A 21,101-nucleotide genomic window follows, 5' to 3' on the forward strand; every position below is an offset into this window, starting at 1 on the left:
TCTTAAGAATTATACTAAGTCTACTCTGCCTGTGCTTTAAAAATGGAGCAACAAAGCCTGGGTGACAGCACATCTGTTTACAACACAGTTTACTGAATATTCTAAGCCCACTGTTGAGACCTACTGCTCAGATAAAAAGATTCCTTTCAAAATATTACTACTGCTCATTACCATGCACCTAGCCATCTAGTGGGAATGTACAGCAAGGTTAATCTTTTCCTGCCTGCTAAGACACATCCATTCCAGTCTGTTTTAGTTCACAGATTCCTAAAATGTCGATGTTCACTCTTGCCATCTCCTGTTTGACCACTTCCAGTTTGCCTTGATTCATGGACCTAACATTCCAGGTTCCTATGCAATAGTGCTCTTTACAGCATTGGACTTCACTTCCATCACCAGTTACATACACAACTGGGTATTGTTTTTGCTTTGGCTCCATCTCGTCATTCTTTCTGGAGTTATTTCTCCACTGATCTCCAGTAGCATATTGGGCACGTACTGACCTGGGGAATTAATCTTTCAGTGTCCTATCTATCTTTTTGCCTTTAAATGCTGGACTGGATGAAGCACAAGCTGGAATCAAGATTGCTGGGAGAAATATCAATAACCTCATATACACAGATGACACAACACTTATGGCAGAAAGTGAAGAAGAACTAAAGAACCTCTCGATGAAAGTGAAAGAGGAGAGTGAAAAAGTTGGCTTAAAACTCAACATTGAGAAAACTAAAATCATGGCATCTGGTCCCATCACTTCATGGCAAATAGATGGGGAAACAATGGAAACAGTGACAGACTTTATTTTGGGGCTCCAAAATCACTGCAGATGGTGACTGCAGCCATGAAATTAAAAGATGCTTGCTCCTTGGAAGAAAAGTTATGACCAAACTAGACAGCATATTAAAAAGCAGAGACATAATTTTACCAACAAAGGTCCATCTAGTCAAAGCTGTGGTTTTTCTGGTAGTCATGTATAGATCTGAGAGTTGGACTATAAAGAAAGCTGAGTGCCAAAGAATTGATGCTTTTGAACTGTGGTGTTGGAAGAGATTCTTGAGAGTCCCTTGGACTGCGAGGAGATATAACCAGTCTATCCTAAAGGAAATCAGTCCTGAATATTCATTGGAAGGACTGATGCTGAGGCTGAAACTCCCAATACTTTGGCCACCTGATGCAAAGAACTGACTCATTTGAAAAGACCCTGATGCTGGGAAAGATTGAAGACGAGGGAAGGGGACAACAGAAGATGAGATGGTTGGATGGTATCACCGGCTCAATGGACATGAGTTTGAATAAACTCCAGGAGTTGGTGATGGACAAGGAGGCCTGGCATGTTGGCAGTCCATGCGGTTGTGAAGAGTTGGATACGACTGAGCGATTGAACTGAAGACACATCCATTGAAGCCCTTGAATTATGGAATCATTTCAATTTTCAAGTTTTATTAGTTGATTCATTTTTTTTAAGGCTGCAGCTGCTGTACAGATTTCTCTGTTGGACCTGGGCAAAGTAAGTTGAAAGCCTGGAAAAGAATCACCATTCTAGATGCTATTAACAACATACCATGAAGAAGTTAAAAGTTCATCATTAATAGGAGTTTGGAAGAAGTTAATTTCAGCCTTCATGGATGACTTGGAGAAGTTCAGGACTTCCATGGAAGAAGTAACTGCAGATGTGGTAAAAATAGAGAGAGACCTAGAATTAGAACTGGAACCTGAAGATAGTCCTGAATTGCTGTAACCTCATTTTAAAACTTGAACATGTGAGGAGTTACTTTTTGTGGATGAACAAAGAAAGTCATTTCTTGAGATGGAGTTTACTCCATCTCAGGAAGATGCTATGAAGATTTTTGAAATGAAAACATAGTGTTTAGAATATTACATAAACGTGATTGATAAAGCAGCAGTAAGATTGGAGAGGATTGTTTCCAATTTTGAAAGATGGTCTCCTGTGGGTAAAATGCTGTCGAACAGCATTGCGTGCTACAGAGAAATCAGGTGTGAAAAGAAGAGTCAGTTGATGCAACAAACTTCATAGTTGTTTTAAGAAATTGCCACAGCCACCCCACCCTTCAGCAGCCACCACACTGATCAGTCAGCAGCAGACGTAAGCCCGCATGGACACAAAAGCCTCTACCAGCAAAAAGATTAGAACTCGCTGAAGGTTCAGATGATACTTAATATTTTTTTAGCAATGTTATTTAGACATAATGTTATTGCACACATTATAGGCTACAGTACAGTGAAAACATAACTTTTATACGCCCTGAAAAACCAAAAAGTTCTCGTGGCTCTCCTTACTGCTCTTCTAGCTTTATTGCGGTGGTCTGTTCCAGAGTCAGTAATATCTCCAGAGTATGCCTGTGGAGTCATTCAGATCATTTAAAGTCCTGTTTAACTAAAAGCTTCCCAGGTTAGGTGGTACTGCTTCTTCTTATTTCTTTTAATTTTACCATTCTGCTGTTCAACTGCTAGTGTACATCCACAAGGGGAAGCTTGAATATATAACTTAGGAAAGACAAGCATGTGTTCACCTGTGACCTATCTCATCGATGCTGCCCTCTCTGCCTCTCTTCCGCAAATTAAAGACTTCATCTTTTCATGTTCAGCTTTTAAATCCGCTACTTATCTTTCTTCATTTCTCACCAAAACCTTGTCCCCCTCAACCTAGGAGTTCTCTTACCACTGCTTCTTTTCTAGGGAGTTGATCTGGTGTGATAATGAGAGAGGATTGTTGTCATTACAGGAACTTGAGCAAAGGAGCTAGGTTCTTGGTCATCCTCATAGAAATATAAATGAATTTTTCTATTAACATATTATGATTAATGGTTGGTAGCCTTATTAACATTGCTTTCCTGTATTTTAGGTTGAATAGACTTTAATATTACTGCCTGGGAGCCACATTGTATAGGATTTTTAAATTTTCTTTTCTGTCTGTTGAAATAAGTCTTAGGTTTTCTTCAATGTATGTATAAGCTGGTTTATAAGTTGAAAATTGCCTATATATATAAAATTTCTCCCCAATTTACATACTCATTTAACTTCTGCCCATGTTCTTGAACATTTCTAATCAGAAATAGTAATGAGTGGCTGCCACACTGCTGCCGCCGCCAGACAACACTATGAAATCTCCTGGAGGAGGGATAAAGAATAAATTGTTTCAGCAGGTTCTTAGTGAACCCTGAATTTATAATGCATGCAGTTTGCCCATCATCACTATCACAGAAGCATTCAGTAAGGCCCTTTGCATTTCACTAATGAGAACACTTTTACCTTTATAAGCAGTCCTTCTCCAAGTGTTCCTGAAATCTTCAAATATGCCTTGTACCTATGGATGCTTGTGAATAGTGTCACCTATCCACAGACCTACAGTCAAAAGCCCTTCTAAGTTCCAGATGTGTTAATTAAATATTGAATGTGCGTTATAGCTAAAATATAATATGACTCACAAAGAGTCATAGCTAAAATAGTCATTTTCTTGGGGTCAATTTATGATATAACAATTGTATATTAGTGTGATATGTACGGACTCTTGAGAGTCCCTTGGACTGCAAGGAGATCCAACCAGTCCATTCTGAAGGAGATCAGCCCTGGGATTTCTTTGGAAGGAATGATGCTGAAGCTGAAACTCCAGTACTTTGGCCACCTCATGCAAAGAGTTGACTCATTGGAAAAGACTCTGATGCTGGGAGGGATTGGGGGTAGGAGGAGAAGGGGACGACAGAGGATGAGATGACTGGATGACGTCACTGACTCGATGGACGTGAGTCTAAGTGAACTCCAGGAGTTGGTGATGGACAGGGAGGCCTGGCGTGCTGCGATTCATGGGGTCACAAAGAGTTGGACACGACTGAGCGACTGAACTGAACTGACTGATACCTTGGATCCCTTGGTGCATTTTTTTATGAAATCAAAGTGAACATTATGGACATGAATTACTATTATATAGTAATTTTGCAAAAATAAAAAATAGTTCTTGAGTTTCTGTTCATCTGTAAGGATAATTGGCATGGAAAAGCTTGGCAGATAATATAAATCTTGTTTGTCATAGATCTGTTAGTTTTGTCTGAAATAAATCCTCTTTCCATATTCCCATTTTTCCAATACCTGTGTATATTGGAATACACAGACGTGCACACACACACACTCACAAACCATAAAATCAGTTTTTCAGAAGAATTGGAGATTAAATAAATCAGGATCTTTGCCTAATTTTAGTTACTCTCTTGAGTTATTTTAAAGAGGTGGAGCTATAGCACCAGATTAGTGCCTATGACAAATCTAAGCATTTAATAGTTGACAGTTTTTACTATCAGGGCCTGTGTTCCCAGTACTTTTGATCCATGTATGTCGTTACAGAATGGTGTGTGAGATAACCACATTTATTTAATTAAAATGGCAATTAAAGTTCCATAATCTATGTCACCGTTAAGTCAGCAAAAATAAGACTAGGAGCTGATTGTGGCTCAAGATCATGAATTCCTTATTGCAAAATTTAGATTTAAATTGAAGAAAGTAGGGAAAACTACTAGGCCATTATAGTTCAAGGGATTGGATCTGATAGACAGTGTGCCTGAAGAACTATGGACGGAGGTTTGTAACATTATACAGGAAGTGGTGACCGAACCCATCCCCAAGAAAAAGAAATGCAACAAGGCAAAATGATTGTCTGAGGAGGCTTTATACGCTGGATTTAGAAAAGGCAGGGGAACCAGAGATGAAATTGCCAACATCTGTTGGATCATAGAAGAAATAAGCTAATTCCAGAAAAACATCTATTTCTGCTTCATTGACTGCCTTAAAGCCTTTGACTGTGTGGGTCACAACAAACTGTGGAAAAGTCTTCAAGAGCTGGAAACACAAGACCATCTTACCTGCCTCCTGAGAAACCTGTATGCGGATCAAGAAGCAACAGTTAGAACCGGACATGGAACAACAGACTGGTTCCAAATTGGGAAAGGAGTACATCAAGGCTGTATATTGTCACCCTGCTTATTTAACTTATATGCAGAGTATATCATGTGAAATGCCGGGCTGGATGAATCACAAGCTGGAATCAAGATTGCTGGGAAAAATATCAGTAACTTCAGATACACAGTTGATATCACTCTAATGGCAGAAAGCGAAGAGGAGCTAAAGAGTCTCTTCATGAAGGTGAAAAAGGAGAGTGAAAAAGCTGGCTTGAAACTCAACATTCATAAAACGAAGATCATGGCATCCAGTCCCATCACTTCATGGCAAATAGATGGGGGGAAAATGGAAACAGTGACATATTTTATTTTCTTAGGCTCCCAAAATCACTGCAGATGGTGACTGCAGCCATGAAATTAAAAGATGCTTGCTCCTTGAAAGAAAAACAGTGACCAACCTAAACAGCATATTAAAAAGCAGAGCCATTACTTTGCGAACAAAGATCTGTCTAGTCAAAGCTATGGTTTTTCCAGTAGTCATGTATGGATGTGAGAGTTGGGAGTATAAAGAATGCTGAGGGTCAGAGAATTGATGCTTTCGAACTGTGGTGCTGGAGACGACTCTTGAGAGTCGCTTGGACTGCAAGGAGATCAAACCAGTCACTCCAAAAGAAAATCAATCCTGAATATTCATTGGAAGCACTGATGCTAAAGCTGAAGCTCCAGTACTTTACATTAAGCTACTTAATGTGAAGAACTGACTCATTAAAAGACCCTGATTCTAGGAAAGATTGAGGGCAGGAGAAGAAGGGGGCGACAGAGAATGAGATGGTTGGATGGCATCACCGACTCAATGGACATTAGTCTGAGCAGACTCCAGAATACAGTGGAGGACAGGGAAGCCTGGCGTGCTGCAGTCCATGGGGTCGCAAAGAGTAGGACAGGACTGAGAGGCTGAACAACAACAAAAATTACCCAGCAGTAAAGTGGATGAGCTGTCAATACATGCAGTGACGTGGATGAGTGTCAAAATAATCATGCTAAGTGAAAACAACCAGATGAAGAATACATACTATTCGATTCCAAATACGTAGAAGTTGAGAAAACATAAGCAAATCATTCATGACAGAAAGCAAATCAGCTGTTGCCTGCAGGTGAATAGAAGAGAGGAGGGGATTACACAGGGTTATGAGAAAACATCTACAAGTGACGGGTGAGTTCATCATCTTCATTGCATGGGGGTATACATACGTCGAAACATGAAATTGTATGCTTTTTTGTATAGTTTTATATTAAGATATATTTACAATTTATGTCAACCATGCCTCAATAAATCTTTTTTATAAGGACTTGCTCTCATGGAACTTACATCTTATTGGGGAGGAGACACAATTATGACAGTAAACCTGTATTTTTTCTGCGTGTATATATAGGTAGATGTGCATCGGATATTGAAAAGTTTCTGAAGAGAGAGCAGTGTGAGGGTAGAAGGTGGTGGGCGGGGCGGGCGGGCGTCTGAGAGAGGTGGTCAGGTAATGCGGAATCATGATATCTGAACAGAGCCCAGTTTGAGCTCCCTGTAGTAGTGTGAGAACTGCATAAAATTCGTTTCAGGTTTTTTTTTTTAAGTTTCAGGTGGCCATTCTCTCTCTCATCTAAAAAGATAACATCTTTCCCTTAACTTGAAGGCAGATTTAAGTTTCTGCCTTCAGAAGGAAACAGATGGGAAGGGTGGGCAGAGATAAGCAAAACCTAGTCTGCATTCTCAGTAGAAGCCATTTCTGCTCTAAGAATTTCTTGTGCTTAATTTCTTATTAGAAGGGTGATACCTCTTTTTGGAACATTTGTAGAATGGTGAATCAGAAGGAAAGTTACAACCAAAATCCCTGTCTTCTAGTTGCCTGCAAGAGAGGCAGTTATCCCTCTGTTTTCTTGAAGGAAAAACCCAAGCTCTGCAGCCACTGTCACCACTGGTGTTCTTGTGTGTCTGTGGTGCCATTGAGGGATTTGCAGACTCATGCTCTCGTGGGACTTTTATTTTGTTGAGGAGGTATAATGGTGATGTACATGTGTACGTGTCAGATGCTGAGAAGTCTTGAAGGAGGATACAGCAGTGTGAGATTGCACTTTGGAATGAACAGAAGAGGGAAGATTTCCATCACTGGTGTGATCTGCTTGCTTGTGTCCAGTCATCCTACCAGAGCAGCTGGAAATATGTTGTTATCTTAGCAACAGCTGACCAGTGCAACCTGAATTTGATTCAGTCCCCCCAAGGAAGAGTGCTTGCTAGTGATAGAGACTTGAGAAAGAATGTTCAAAAGAAAAGAAATTTCAAATGCTTTATAACATGTGCTATAAACTGAAATGCAGTCCTTTATTTTGAAAACATGCTTATAACTTTGCTTACCCCTTGGTTTTTTAAAGCATAGTCCATCTAGAGAATAATTTAAAGATCTTTGTCTTACTATTTAACATAAATTTGGTGACAGGAAGTGTGGAAAGTGCATTGAGTGATGCCAGTTGGGTATTTGTTTCTATAAAATTTTTATAAAAACATACTAATTTCTGTCATTCTGTTTTTCATTTTTCTGTCTTCATGGTATTCATCAGAGCATCAGAATGAATACCACCATTCATCAGAGTAGCTCTGGGGCTGGGCTCCCTATGTTAAAAGAAACCTGTAGACTCTCACCTGTGAGGATGGGAGCCCTGAGGAGCAGAAGCCCCCTCCTGGCTCCAGTCCCACTAGCCAGTGGAGGCTACCGATGCAGAGATCCACATGGCTCAGGATTCTGTAACCTTCAGCAGCCCAGGACTTTTCCCCCACTGCGTGCCTGCTGCAGGTTGGAGACAAATGAGTCAGTTCTCTCAATCCTTAGAGTAGTTTCTCCTAATCTTTTGGGTCATGGTTCCCTTTGAGGAGCTGATCAAATCTATGAACAGAACGTCTGCACATCACTTAAGGGGCTGCCACAAGCCCCTTTGCCAGGTACAGAGGCAGCACTCTATTTGTGACCTAGGTAATAACTGTGTTATTAAGTTGCATTTTTAATAATGACCTGTTCAGCCAGGCACCTGGAAGAGCTAGGGAAAGCTAGCAAGTGCTTTTCCTGTAGCAGAAGACCCTGTGTTCTGTGACAGCAGTCCAGATCCATTGGTTTTGTATGTACTTTCCTAGGAAAAAATATTGGGACAGACTTTTCAATATCCTCTTCCCATTCTTTTCTTTGATTTTCATTTGTTCTATTTCACATAACCCCTCAAATGTTACATAGAACAACCAAGTCCTACTGTTCTCTGTTTAGACTTAACTTTGAAGCCAAATACCTCCGACCATGAAGCCAAAGACACACCTGCCTTGTACAGTCACCGAGAAGTCTAACCTCATACACGATTCATTCAATACTCACTCTCTAATTTTATCCTAGAAATGTATTTTCCTAAATTAAAGTCTGTTAATAGTACCCTTTTGCTTCTTACAGCTTGTACCTCCTTTTAAGCCTCAAGTAACGTCTGAGACAGACACCAGATATTTTGATGAAGAATTTACAGCTCAGACTATTACAATAACACCACCTGAAAAATGTAAGTAAATCTAGAAGGCAGTTGGTAATGTTCCAATATAATTGAAGAAAACAGCCATTTTTTAAAACTGATTATTTTCTAGTTCAAATTCCATAGTGATATAATTCTATTCCTTTTAAGAACATGGGGTTCTAAGTGGAAATACTTAAAGACAGGTAGCTAAGAGAAAAGTTTTTTTGAGTAAAAAAATTATATGTGGAAAAATTGTAGACTTGAGAATTGTAGACTAAATTTTAGACTAACTGGCTCTTTTCTGCACGCATGGGTGCTGAGTTGCTAAGCTGTGTCCCACTCTTTGCAACCCTAAGGACTGGCCCACCAGGCTTCTCTCTCCATGGGATTTTCTAGGCAAGAATACTGGAGTAGGCTGCCGTTTCCTTCTCTAGGAGATCTTCCAGACCCAGGGATCAAACTTGCATCTGCTGCTTTGGCAGGTGGATTCTTTACCACTGAGCAACCAGGGAAGCTAATTCTTCCCTACCATTCTCCAATAAATTATTTTGACCTCAACTAAAAGGATTCTGAAATGAAGACCTCCCTTGTTGCCCACTGTTCATTCAGACACTACCTTCAGAATTTTGGTAATTCTGGTCTCGTGCTTACTTAACAGTTTTTTAAAATTCACTTTAAACTGAACCACCCTTTTTTGCTTAGCTTTGTCTTAAGCATTAATATCTGTGAAGAAATAATTTAGTTTGCTAATAGTTTTTGATAGTTAAATTACAAATTTATTAAAACTATATGTTCATGTACCACTTAAAATCATTCCACATGTACTAGTGTGTACCCCACATTTTAATGAATACCTTTCCCTTAATGGGAAGAAGAGTTTATAAAATATAATTTATAAGCTTTCTTACATGTTGACAAAGGCCTGCATCTGTCATCATTAGTTTAGGACTGAGGCCAAAATTGAGTTTCAGGGACAAATTTGGATAGCTAGACGATTTCTTCAAATCACACATCTTGCGGTTCACACAGTAACGTCGTATTAGTTTTTCCTCCTTTTTTTCCCTTTATATCCTTCTCTACATTTCCTCTCCTCTCTTTTCCTTTTTAAAAAGCAGACCAGTTGATAGTGCTGATTTACACTGAGCATCCACGAGAGGGAAGATTGAAGTACTGTTGCACCGGTGGATGTGGTCAATGCTTTGAAAGGCAAGATAGGAGTCGTCTAGGCTGCGTTTTTAATCTGAGACCTATGGCTGACAAAAAAGAGGGATCATAAATACTGTGAAATGAAAAATATGTGTGCATATATACTTTTCTTTCTTTAGATTTTCAAGAATTTAAGATCCTCTTAACTTTCATTTTATAAGGGAAAAAATTAAAACCCAGAGAGAAGAGGAGCTTTCCCAAGTCCCGCAGGTAGTATTAGCTGTAGTCAGGAGCAGGAGTCACAGCTTGGCCAGTGGTAACGTTGGTGACCTTGTGAACTGGCAGCGTACTGAGGCCCTGCTCGTCGTGTGTCACCAGTGGTGGGTGCAGGGCTTCATTGCTAGAATCAGAATCTCTGAGAGCTGAAGATGTTAGAAGGCCTGTGGAGTTGTGGGCAGTCAGCTAAGCACCATCTGAATAGGAGCAGTGGGCACAGCCATGGCGTGGTTTTCCCTGGCCCAGAGTAGGCTGTTGGTGATACAGTTTAATTGTCTGAAATTCTGGGCAACACCATTGAGTTGTTGGACTAGCCTAGAAGTACTTCCACCAGAGAGCGTTTTGGGGGCCTCCTCATTTGTATATAACCTTAATTGTAATCAGACCACGTCATTCTCCTGCTTCGAACCCTCCAGGGGCCTCCCAGCTGCACTGTGAACCTAGCCGCTGACCCTGGCTGCACAGCTGTCAGATCTGGTCCTGTCCCCCTCTCTGACCTCATCCTGTCTGTCTTCTTTGCAGTCCCTGGGTTCCAGCCCCGCTGTGAACACACAGTGTGCCTCAGGACTGTGTTTGCCGTTCTCTGCCTGGAATTCTCTTTTCCCAGACATACGCATGAATAATTCTTACTTGTCCTTCAGATCTCTAAGTGTCACTGTATCAGAGCACTTTCTTTAGCCTCCTTACCTTAAAAACAGTGCAGCCCCTCAGACCCCATCACCCCACCCCCTAATTCTGTACATTGACACCTTTACTTGCTGGAATCCTTCTGGTTAATTTGTTAGTTTGTTTTACTGTCTGTTTCTCCAGCTTGAACATGGTAGCTCTGAGAAGAAGGATTTGGTTTGTCTTATTTGCTGCTAGCCCCAGCTCTGAGTTAGGTACCTGGCTCAGCATAGGTATTCAATGAATATGTGTTAAGTGAGTAAAGAAACAGTCTCTAGTGAGGCCTGGGCCAGGAGGAGGCCCGGCTCGCTCCAAACAGTGCTGCTGCCCATCCCAGCCCAGAATTTGTGTTTGGCTGACGTCCTTATGCGATTTCACATGGAGCGTGGTGAGGTTAAATAGAGCTTTTGGTATTCGTGGACTCTAACTCTTCAGTTCAGTTCAGTTCAGTTGCTCAGTCGTGTCTTAGGACAAGGTAAATGTGCCATTTTGAGAGTCATAGAGATAGGTAGGCCATGTAAATGCAAAACCATGAGTGCAGATTTTATTCCAGAATGTTAAAAGGGAAATATCGGTGTGGAAGAGAAAGGTGGGTTGGAAAAGCCCTGGACTTGGGCCCTGTTTCTCTCCCAGCACCCTACACTAGCTCTGGAATGTGGCAGGTCACTCACTGTGTGTGACTGAGAAGCCGTCTCTTTAGGAAAGGCACCCAGAGTTCTATAGGTTTAAATAACCCTTTTTATTTTATTGAAGCATCAGGTTAACCACAACCATAGTGTCCTTTGATATGTGACCCACTGTGTGGAGAGTGATGATAGGTAAAAACCTAGCAAAAAAGAGCGGGCGTGAGTGGAGGGGCATGGGGAAGGGACTGCTGAACTGTGATGCTGGCAGTGGGCGGGACCTTCCCTGGCGCTGAGCCCTGGATGGCCCCAGAACATGCCTCCAGCAGCATCTGGACTGACAGGAGTGTACCCCAGTCTAGGGGCAGGACGGCCCTGTGAATCTGCTGTTGTAGTTTCTGATTCAGGTTTCTAGAGAGAGAAGTCAGATGAGAAAGCTCAGTGGGGTGGGCTGTGGCCAAGGGGCAGGCACCAGCCAGGCTGTCCTCTGCGGCTCAGCCCAGCGTGGCTCCCAGGGCAGGCCGTGGGGCTGGATCCCTGCCTCAGGGTGTGGCCTCAGTGCTTGGGGTCTGCAGCAGCTGGCTTCTTCTGGGCACAAGGGCAGTGTTTTCACTTGGGTGATCCGTGGGTATATCCTAAATCCCCTTAAGAGGCGGATCAAAGGAAAATCTGTGAAGCTGTGAACTGTGATTACATTTAACATAATCTTTTCTTCTTGCAGCTTTGAATAGTGTTGCTGGTGAGAGACCAGTGCAGCTCTGAAGCTGCTAAAAGCACAGAGGTTTTGTTCACAAAAGGCCGCAGTAGGACCATTAAGTTAGCGATTGTCTCCCCACTTGCCACCTTGCTTTTGTAGAACAGAATGGAGTTATTTTTTAGAACAAATCAGCAGTTAGAGAGGCAAATGTTCCTTTTTTACAAACAGCTGCAGTAATACGCCAGATTGTCCTCACTGGTGTTAATTAATTGAGCAGATTTTGGAATGTGTCTTCTTGCTTTACATCCATTAACAGTCCTCTGCCTTCCTCTTAGAGAAAAAGGGGATTTCTTTGAGCTTTTGCTGCCATATAATTATTTTGGTTAACGTTCTCAGGAAATCAGGCAACTAATGCTGCCTGGGTCCAGGGATTCGGTTGTATAATATAGGGTTGATCACCCTGCTATTTGGGTTTTTGCACAGTTCACGTCCATTATCATCACTGTTCCCTCTGAACCTGCTTTCTGAGTGGGAATGCATTTATATGCGTTGACTGGGTGTGAAGGCCTGGCTTAGGCAGCCGGCTGCCCTGTCAGGGGGCACTTCCGTGGAGTGCTCCTTCTTCCTCAGCCCTCCACTGGCATGCACAGTACCAAGGGCTCAGGGGAACCCCTCATTCCTGTCCCAGCACCTCTCCGACTCACGGTTCCTCTTGGGGCCATGAACAGAGACTTGCCCCTCACTAATGCCACGTTCAAAAGAATAGGAGGGAAATGGAGAAGGTGATGTAACTGACTTTAAAGAAGATCCAGATGTGGGGCCCTCGCAAGGTTATCGATGAGATTTATACTTAGGTTCAGAAATGGGATTAACTTGTTCCTAAAGTGTCAGAATGAAAAGTTTCTCTTAACTATGCTACCTCATAGCAATAATAATCCTCGAAAAGGAAATCCAACCCCTCCTCCTGTCACGAGCCTGACTGCCCTGGTCTCCAGGCCTTCTTACCTTGGTGCAAGTCCTGGGTGCAGCCCAGGGAGCTGGGCAAGTCCTTCTGTGTCCGAGGCCAGACAACGTCAGACTTCCCACACATGCTGTCTGTTCACTGTGCCAAAACACACCCAGCAAAACAAAGCTGCTAGTGGGGAGAACTGTTCTTTGCAATGTGATTGGCAGAGTCTGAATGTTAAGATTTCAGCTGTCTTTCTGCTAGAGCAGGGGGTCCCCAACCTCCAGGCTACAGACCAGGACCTCCTGTTGGATCAGTGGCATCATGAGATTAGAAATAAGGTGCATAGTAAATGCGTTTGAATCATCTCGAAACCATTCCCCACTGCCTGGTCCATGGAAAAATTATCTTCCACGAAACTGGCCCTGGTGCCAAAAAGGTTGGGGACTGCTGCTCTAGAGAGTTTTTATAGTTTGTGACTCAAAACAGATATGCCATCCTCTGTGTCTTCTCTCTTTAGTATATCTGAAAATACTGTGGAAGGTATTTGACCTAAAAGATGCCTGTGGTTTGCTTGGTACCTAACCAGTTATTTTATAAGGAGGCAGAGATTTCCCTAAATCACAGTGCTATCTGGAAATGCTGAGTTTAAAAGGTCTATTTGCAAGAGGAGAGTTTACAAGGAGCAGGGAACCACAACTGCTTCTTGATGGATTGTGTCCTACCTAAGAAAATGATATTTTCTGGGATATTCAAGGCTACAAATTTTGGTTAGCAACTTGATCCCATTTCTGATGATGTGAAAGTCACTCAGTTGTGTCCGACTCTTTGCGACCCCGAGGTCAGAATACTAGAGTGGGTAGCTGTTCCCTTCTCCAGGGGATTGTCCCGACCCAGGGATCAAACCCAGGTCCGGGATCGAACCCAGGTCCAGAATCTTCTGTTAAAAATAGAGTGCTGAGTTTTCCCTGGTGGCTCAGAAGTGAAGAATCTGCCTGCCAGTGGAGGAGATGGGTTCAATCCCTGGTCCAGGAAGATCCCCATGGCTCGGAGCAACTAAGCCCGTGCACCACAACTACTGAGCCTGGGGGCCGCCACTGCTGAGCGCACAACCCCTGGAGCCCGTGCTCTGCAACAAGAAAAGCCGCTGCCCCATAACTGAAGGGTAGCCCCCACTCGCCACAACTGGAGAAAAGCTTGCTCAGCAACTAAGACCCAGTACAGCCAAAAATAAGTAAATATATTTTTTAAAGAATTTTTTAGTTAAAAAAAAATAGGATACTGAAAAGAACAGTGAGGAAAGGCGAGGGCAGCAGTGTCTGTTATTCTTCAGAGGAATGCAGAGCAACATCCTTCTTGTGTGACAGGGTCAGTGCCCACGGTAAGCAGGGTCTGGCCTGTGTTCCTTCTCCCATTCTGTGGAGAGGCCGGAAAAGTAAAAGAATTGGTAACACGTATTTCCTATATATATTTGAGGAAAGGGAGTTATTTGGCTCGAAGAAAAGAAGGTTGGGTATTTGAAAGACTCTCACTTGTTTCATATAGGACAGCATATGACCAAAGGCACTTCGGGTGGAGCAGAGGGGTTTAGTGGGGCACCTCCCCTACAGACAGTGAGCCCCCAGGACAGGAGGGACTTTGTTCAGAGCCCAGAGCAGGTCACAGGGAATGCTGTGGGCTGAGTGACCCAAAGAAGGAAGAGCATTCTGAACTGCAAGATTTTAATCATCAGAATAGTTATGGGAAAAGGTTGGGTGAGCCTTTGTAATCTTTCACATGCAAGGAAAAAGAGGAGCAAAGGGAGGAACGGCTTAAATGAAAACAGTCTCTTTCCATGCCTCTCAAATCTCCCAATTTGTTTCCTGATGAACTAGTACCTCGGATGCTGACATCTTTTCCTTTCTTTCCTTGACTTACTTTCTTTATTCTAGTTTAAGGTTTTATCATAGGAAAATTAGGATCGCTGAGTTACAGCAGGTATTAGATGTAAAGAATGTAAAATCTTAACCATGTAATCAAGGGCTCAGATGAAATGGAATCACAAATAAACTTAATTTTGCCATCACACTGAAAGTGCCATGAAGAAGAAATACAAGCATTTCAAGACAGATTGATATTGAAAATAATTAGCATATAACTTTGAGTGCCGTAGGATTCTTTGACTTTATAATTTTGAAATTAAAGGTAACTGAAGATCATTTGTTCTTTTCTATTAAAAATTTTTTTTCATTTATTTATTTTAATTGGAGGCTAATTACACTATTGTGGTAGTTTTTGCCATACACCGACATGAATCTTTTCAATAGTTTTTCACAGTTTTGAGTCTTGAAATGTTAGTGTCATGAAGGAAATGATTTGATAGTATTATTTCTTCATAGATTATGTTTGAAAATGAGATGGTTTTTGAGGTAAGTGTATCCATTGTATATTCTATTGAGAGACACAAGTTTCTGGGAGCATTAGCCTCTGTTAATCTTTATTATGTTAGGAGTTAGAGCTATATAGACCAGATATTATGTTGCAAAAAATTAACATAAAATTAAAATAGCTGTTTCCTGCCCACAGATGATGAGGACGGTATGGACTGCATGGACAATGAGAGGCGGCCGCACTTCCCTCAATTTTCCTACTCTGCAAGTGGACGAGAATAAGTCTCTTTACTTCTGCTACTTCACTGTCATCTTAGGTTTATTACTGAAAATGATTCCTGGACATCACAGCAGTCCTAACTCTTACAAATGCAGGAGCACCTTCAGACATCCGAGACCAGTCCAAGGTCTTCACCCTTCGCCGCCTTTCACCCACATGAGAATACACATATACGCAGACACACTCGACATTTTTGTTTTTGCATGAAATTGTATCTCAGTCTAAGGTCTCATGCTGTTGCTGCTACTGTCTTACTATTATAGCAACTTTAAGAGGTAATTTTACAATCTTTGAAAGTCATGAGCCCACCATCGTTCATTTGTGCACCAACTGTCATCTTTTGATCTTTTAATTTTTGTTTTTCCCTAACAGTGAAGGCTAAATGATTCTAGGTACATTTTTTAACTTTCTAGATGATAAATCAAAAACTAATTAGACTAAGAAGATTTAGTTTTTAATTCAGAACAAGCAACTGTGGAAGCGTGGTGATGTGCATATGCAGAATCTTAGTAAAGCATATCAGCTGAGTGCATAAAATAGGTATGTACCAGTAAGATCCGGCTGGAATTCATTAGGAAGCATTTGAGAGAAGGACTGAACAACTGTTAAGATAGACAGATGCGTTTATAAATTGAAATGCCTGTTCAGTACTGCAGAGGAGGCCTGGTGTTCCACGTGGACGTCCAGATTTCACAGGCTCTTACTGGCAAAGGAACGTTGTTCTGCCAAGGAAGGAAGCGTGTGCACAGCAGAGTAGATGACTTAAGGGTCTCCGACATGATTTGCACCAGAGAGCATTTTATTTCCCCTGTGCTTGGAAACCTCTTCCCCTTCCTGATATTATCACCTCTGATGGCTGAAGAATGTAGACAGGTGTAACGATCCTGTTTTTCACCAAAATCTGTACACCGAGGTGAACAGGCGTTCACCTCATTTGTTTCAATTTGTTTTACTTTCAGTTCTACGTGAAATAGCTTTTTCTCAGATGTTAAAACTTCGAATGTCCTTTGATGATTTTGTTTGTATTGCAGTAGTATTTATTTTTTAGTGATGAGAACTGTACGTCATGTTAGCGAACGCAGCTCCGACGTACGTAAAATAGACTTCCTGCAGCTTCTTCTGACCCATGTGCAAGGAATGTGCACGCCCGTGAGGCTCATGCACTTTTTCTCCTGTGTAAAAAAAGTTTTGATGAGGCTCTGAAATTGTACATATAGATTAGAATTTGGCTTTGGGAGAAGAGATGCTGTCATTCAACCCCTTGGTGCTAAAAATGAGAAATCTTCAACTATCTATGCCAAGGGGTGGAAACAAATGGATGTTATATTTGCTATTTTGAGAATTGAAAGGTTATGATGGCCTGGCAACATGATATAATGAAGAAAATTGAGACCTGGATGATAAGAAATGGACTTTATTTTGCAAAATGAACACACCTCAAGTATTTACAAAGTGGGCAGTAAAGGATAAGGACCTGGTGTGTTTATTCTGATCATGGTACATTTATCACTGAATTAAGCCATCAGGGAGAAAAACAAAACAAAAAAGAACACCTCTGACTTTTCTTTTTCTGTATATACTCATGTCCTCAAATTCCAACATTTCTCACTGAAAGGGGACATGTATGCAAACCTCATCTTTCTCTTTCATTAATGATGATCTTCAGATTAAACCCTTTGGTGCTAGGAGCTGACATTTTCCAAAGCAGCCTATGAAGTCCAGGGGGCAGGGGGCCCTTGTTATGGCAAGCTGGAGGCCTCCTGACTCCATGGAGCCATCGTGGAGATGTATTTTAGTTAAACTATCTGACAGCTCCCAAATGGAAGACTACAGCGTGCCGTAGTGTTATGATTGCATTGTATGAAAGAGCAAGTGACTTTCTAAGTGGGATGAATCATATTCATATGCAGATGTCTTAGCCTCTTGATGCTGGAAGTGTGGGTTTATAGACAGGAAACCACTGCTGGCAGTGGGTGGACCACTGGGACTGACGGGGTTAAAGGGCATTTTACTAAGGCAGCTAAGACATATTCAGACATAGATTTTATCCTAATTTTTCATATCTCTATCTGAGTGAAGTTCATCCTTAGTACTGAGTAGGAAGTTACAGTCAATGATAGTTCATTCTTACTTACACATATAGCTCAACTTTTTTTTTTTTTTTTCCACTTGGAATTATGTTGAATGTTTCACTTTGACAAGGAAGTAGACTAGAAGGTATGTCCTGTAAGTTGTCTTGCATCCATTATGTAAAAAAGAAACAGGCGAGAGGAAGAGAGGGAAGCTGAGACTGGCTGGCATTCAGAGCATACATTTCTTCAGAGGGAAAGTATAATACCATACACTAAGCACACAGATGGTTTTGGTTTTTGGTTGTTTGTTTTTTTCCCCCCAAATCTTAAGGTGATTTCCATGACCTTGGCCAAGGACACTTCCTACGGATTAATGACAGCATTGACTGTGCCCCAGGCTGGCCACTCTGTACAGCCGGCTCCCCGTCCCCAGCTGGTGCCTGGGGCTTAGTCTCGTATCCCCTCTGAGATTCCGTTAGTGTCACACAAGGGTTTTCTTGGCTTCGATTTTGAGAATCCCTTACTTTCATTCCCTGATCTCAGTCAGCTGACATGGAATACAAGAGACAAACAGAAACTGCGTATAGGAGATTCTAAAACTTCCCTGGTGCCTGCCCACAGCTGAAGTTTTGGATTCTGGCAGATGGAAAGGCCTGAACCTGGAGTCACTTTGTTGGGATAGCGGGAGTTCAGGCTTTGCAGACTCATTCCTGTACCGACTTTCACGAAGTCTGCCTCTTGGCCATAATGCAGCCATCTTGGAGGAAAATTGGCGGTTTCTGCGTGGATTTCTGGCAGGGCTGCTCAGAGCTTTGCTTTCCACACTAACTCCATAGCATTATTCCAGTGTTTCCCATTTCCCATACCTGATCTCCAGCTTCTCAAAGCTGACTGTTCTTGCAGGGGCCACTTGCTTCTCTTAGAGTCCATAGTAAGGGCCTTCCTTACTAACTGCAGGGTCTTTCTATTACACGTCAGTGTACACACTTTGCTGCTACTGTTTGTACTGTCTACAGTAGAATTTCCTTATCTTGCTCCTGGTAGTGCATTACAGGCAAGCATGAAATGTAAAGTATTTATTTAAATAAAAAGAAAAACCTCTAAATTGGTAATTGAATTACCTCCCTGTAGCTTTATAGTTTGTGACATTTCTTGACCTTGCTAGTTCTTTCATTAGATCCGCACAAGATCTAGTCATCTGGTTAAGGATTTTAAGCAGACGCAACTACGAACCCAAGAAACTGTATTTACTCTTACTGTTGGTCATACTAAAACTGTTTCTTCCCTTCAGTCTATGACCCACAAGGATGTGAAATAACTACAAGAAACTGTTTTGTACACTGTGCATCCTTAGTATTTTTACACGTATATGATAGGGACGCACATTATTTTCCTTCGTACAGACAGCTTAAATAAAGCACTATGTCAATCTGCTACTTCTCTGTTTATTGTCGTTGGATGTGGTTCTGTAATCTCAGAAAACTGAATATCCTTCTTTTCTGAAAAGATGTAATAGGTCCACCTGGTATTACCGCATTCTAGGAAACAGGAAAGTACGTAAATTTCTTGTAGCTCGAAAAACACACAGGACTATTTTACTACTTCAATAAGATGGCAGTGGTGCAGCTACAAAAGGGCTGCTTCCAGGGGGTGCCGACTCCTCAGCGGTGGGTCTAGGAGGGATCTGTGAAGCTGGAGGTTGATCTTTGTGGAGATTTGTTAAGTCCCTAATAGTCCTCACATCAGGTGGTTTGACCCCAGAATTCTTAAGGAGTGTAGCTCATCAGCACTGTCTTCCTAATAATGTGTTGCTCTGCATACTTCCTTTCTTAAGAGTATATTTTTAAAACTTCATGGCAGATTAACCAACATAGAAATGGATAATAGATGGGTAGGATGGTTGGACTACAGTCTGATTTACCTAGGGTCATTTTGGATGGGGCCTTTTTCTGATTTTACCTCATAAACCTACTATTGATGAAACTTGGCTTTTGCTCCTGTGACTAAGCCAGACAGAGGAACGGCTTTGGGACCAAAGTTGGTCAGGCCTGTATGCGCATGTCGCACAGCCAAAGTGGAGGGCGTCCTAACACGTGCTCTTCTCTCAGAACCACTGGGGCTGACAGATCAGGAGGCTTCCATAAAGTGACCTCTGTAATTCTTTAAAGGTGCTATATTTTTAGAATATTGTATAATTTATTTATTGTCCCTGAAACAGAATTAGGGACAATTAATATATCTTACGTGACAACCTTTATGTCTAGCACAGTTGATGAAATCAAGAAAACTTCTGACTCTGAATAGAAGTTCTGTTCTTTCAGGCTTGAACCCTGTCCATGCTCAAGAGACTCGGATGGTCTTTGCGGGTGTATCATGCCACCGCCTCCGGAGCCTAGTCCACAGCCATCTGAGAGGCCATGATGGTGATGTGATGACGATGACCATAGATCTGTGCCAGGGAGAACGGCCCGAGGTTAGGGACTTGTCCCGACTGCAGCCTTGTCATCCTCAAGGACAACATAACACTTTCAGTGCCCATTTTTATTACTTTGAAGCATTCGAGGGCTTAATTGTGTATAGTAGAAATACTATTTTAAACTAAAATAATGATCTGTGTACAGATGTTTGATAGAACTTAAGTAAATTTTGTAATTTCACTGAGTATGTTTTTAGGCTCCTCTCAGTTACTCATATTGAAGGAAAAACATGACACCACCAAGCCAAAGATGCTTTTTGTCTGTTTTTGTTGTTAACGGAGTGGAGAGGACAATGCTCAGTGCTTCCTGGTGTCTTCTGATAGTGCACAAGTGAGCACGATGATAAGTAGTGGAGTCTTATGAGATGTTGATTAAAAGGAAATAAAGTTGAAGGATAATATGTATAGATCACCAAGAGGGAAAGAAACATGAATGGTAGGAAAAAGGTTTGATCCTTAATACCCTTTAGCCTAGTTAAAAATATGTGCCTTTTTTTGGTGTGTTTTTTTCCATCACTACAAGATATAAAGGAAACATTTCAATTTGAGTCTTCAAAAAATTCATTTATTGAAATTCGTATGTGTAACAGAGCATACAAATGAGCAGATATAAAAACATAATAACTTCAAGCCTTTTCTGAAAACATACACCAGGAGGTCTCCATCTAGTGTCAGACTTCAGCTCCAGCCTGTCCATCCTGCAGGGACCGCTTGGCAACGAATGTGGCGATGACGACGCAGCCCACCGCAGTCTGAGGTGGGGTCCACTGGGAAGGTCGCGGTGCATTGTGGCATATTACGTACAAATCAGATGAATGTAAATATCTCTTTGTAAATCATTTATTTCACTCTGTTTCATCCAGGTCAGCAATCAGATTGTGGCATGCTGGGTAACTGGAAAAAAAATGATAATAAAAAGTAAGTTTAAATAGATCACGTTCTTCAATGTGATTTGTCTTCTTGCTGGTTTAGTGACCTCTTTCCAAGTTTTTGGAGAAAATTATTTTGCAAAAAAATACAGTTGTATGTAACCAATCATATGAAAAGTCTATAGGTGTGTAAGGTGAACTCTTATTTTAATGTTTTAAATTTGAAAACAAGCTATA

The 21,101-nt window shown here is 41.6% G+C and overlaps 2 protein-coding genes across 11 annotated transcripts in view; one reads left to right on the forward strand and one right to left on the reverse strand.

Moving 5' to 3' along the window:
* LOC104986245 (RAC-gamma serine/threonine-protein kinase-like) overlaps nt 1–20,928 on the forward strand; it is a gene marked incomplete at its 5' end in the record, with an annotated part of 86,483 nt that extends 65,555 nt beyond the window's left edge. The window contains 2 exons of the mRNA XM_010836722.1: nt 8,390–8,492; nt 15,364–20,928. Of these exons, the coding sequence (XP_010835024.1) occupies nt 8,390–8,492; nt 15,364–15,449 (189 nt within the window). The remainder of the gene's footprint in view (nt 1–8,389; nt 8,493–15,363) is intronic.
* The window catches only part of SDCCAG8 (serologically defined colon cancer antigen 8), a 245,165-nt gene continuing 244,868 nt past the window's right edge, over nt 20,805–21,101 (reverse strand). For 6 of the 10 annotated variants that reach the window (XM_010836678.1, XM_010836673.1, XM_010836672.1 and 3 more), the window contains one exon: nt 20,809–20,889. In XM_010836678.1, the coding sequence (XP_010834980.1) occupies nt 20,841–20,889 (49 nt within the window). In that variant the 3' untranslated portion in view covers nt 20,809–20,840. Of the gene's footprint in view, nt 20,890–21,101 lie in introns of all 10 variants that reach the window. The other 4 variants (XM_010836676.1, XM_010836675.1, XM_010836674.1 and 1 more) reach the window with 4 other exon arrangements.

This window comes from Bison bison, unplaced genomic scaffold (genome assembly GCF_000754665.1).
Source record: "Bison bison bison isolate TAMUID 2011002044 unplaced genomic scaffold, Bison_UMD1.0 scf7180017864064, whole genome shotgun sequence".
Taxonomy (NCBI): Eukaryota; Metazoa; Chordata; class Mammalia; order Artiodactyla; family Bovidae; genus Bison; species Bison bison.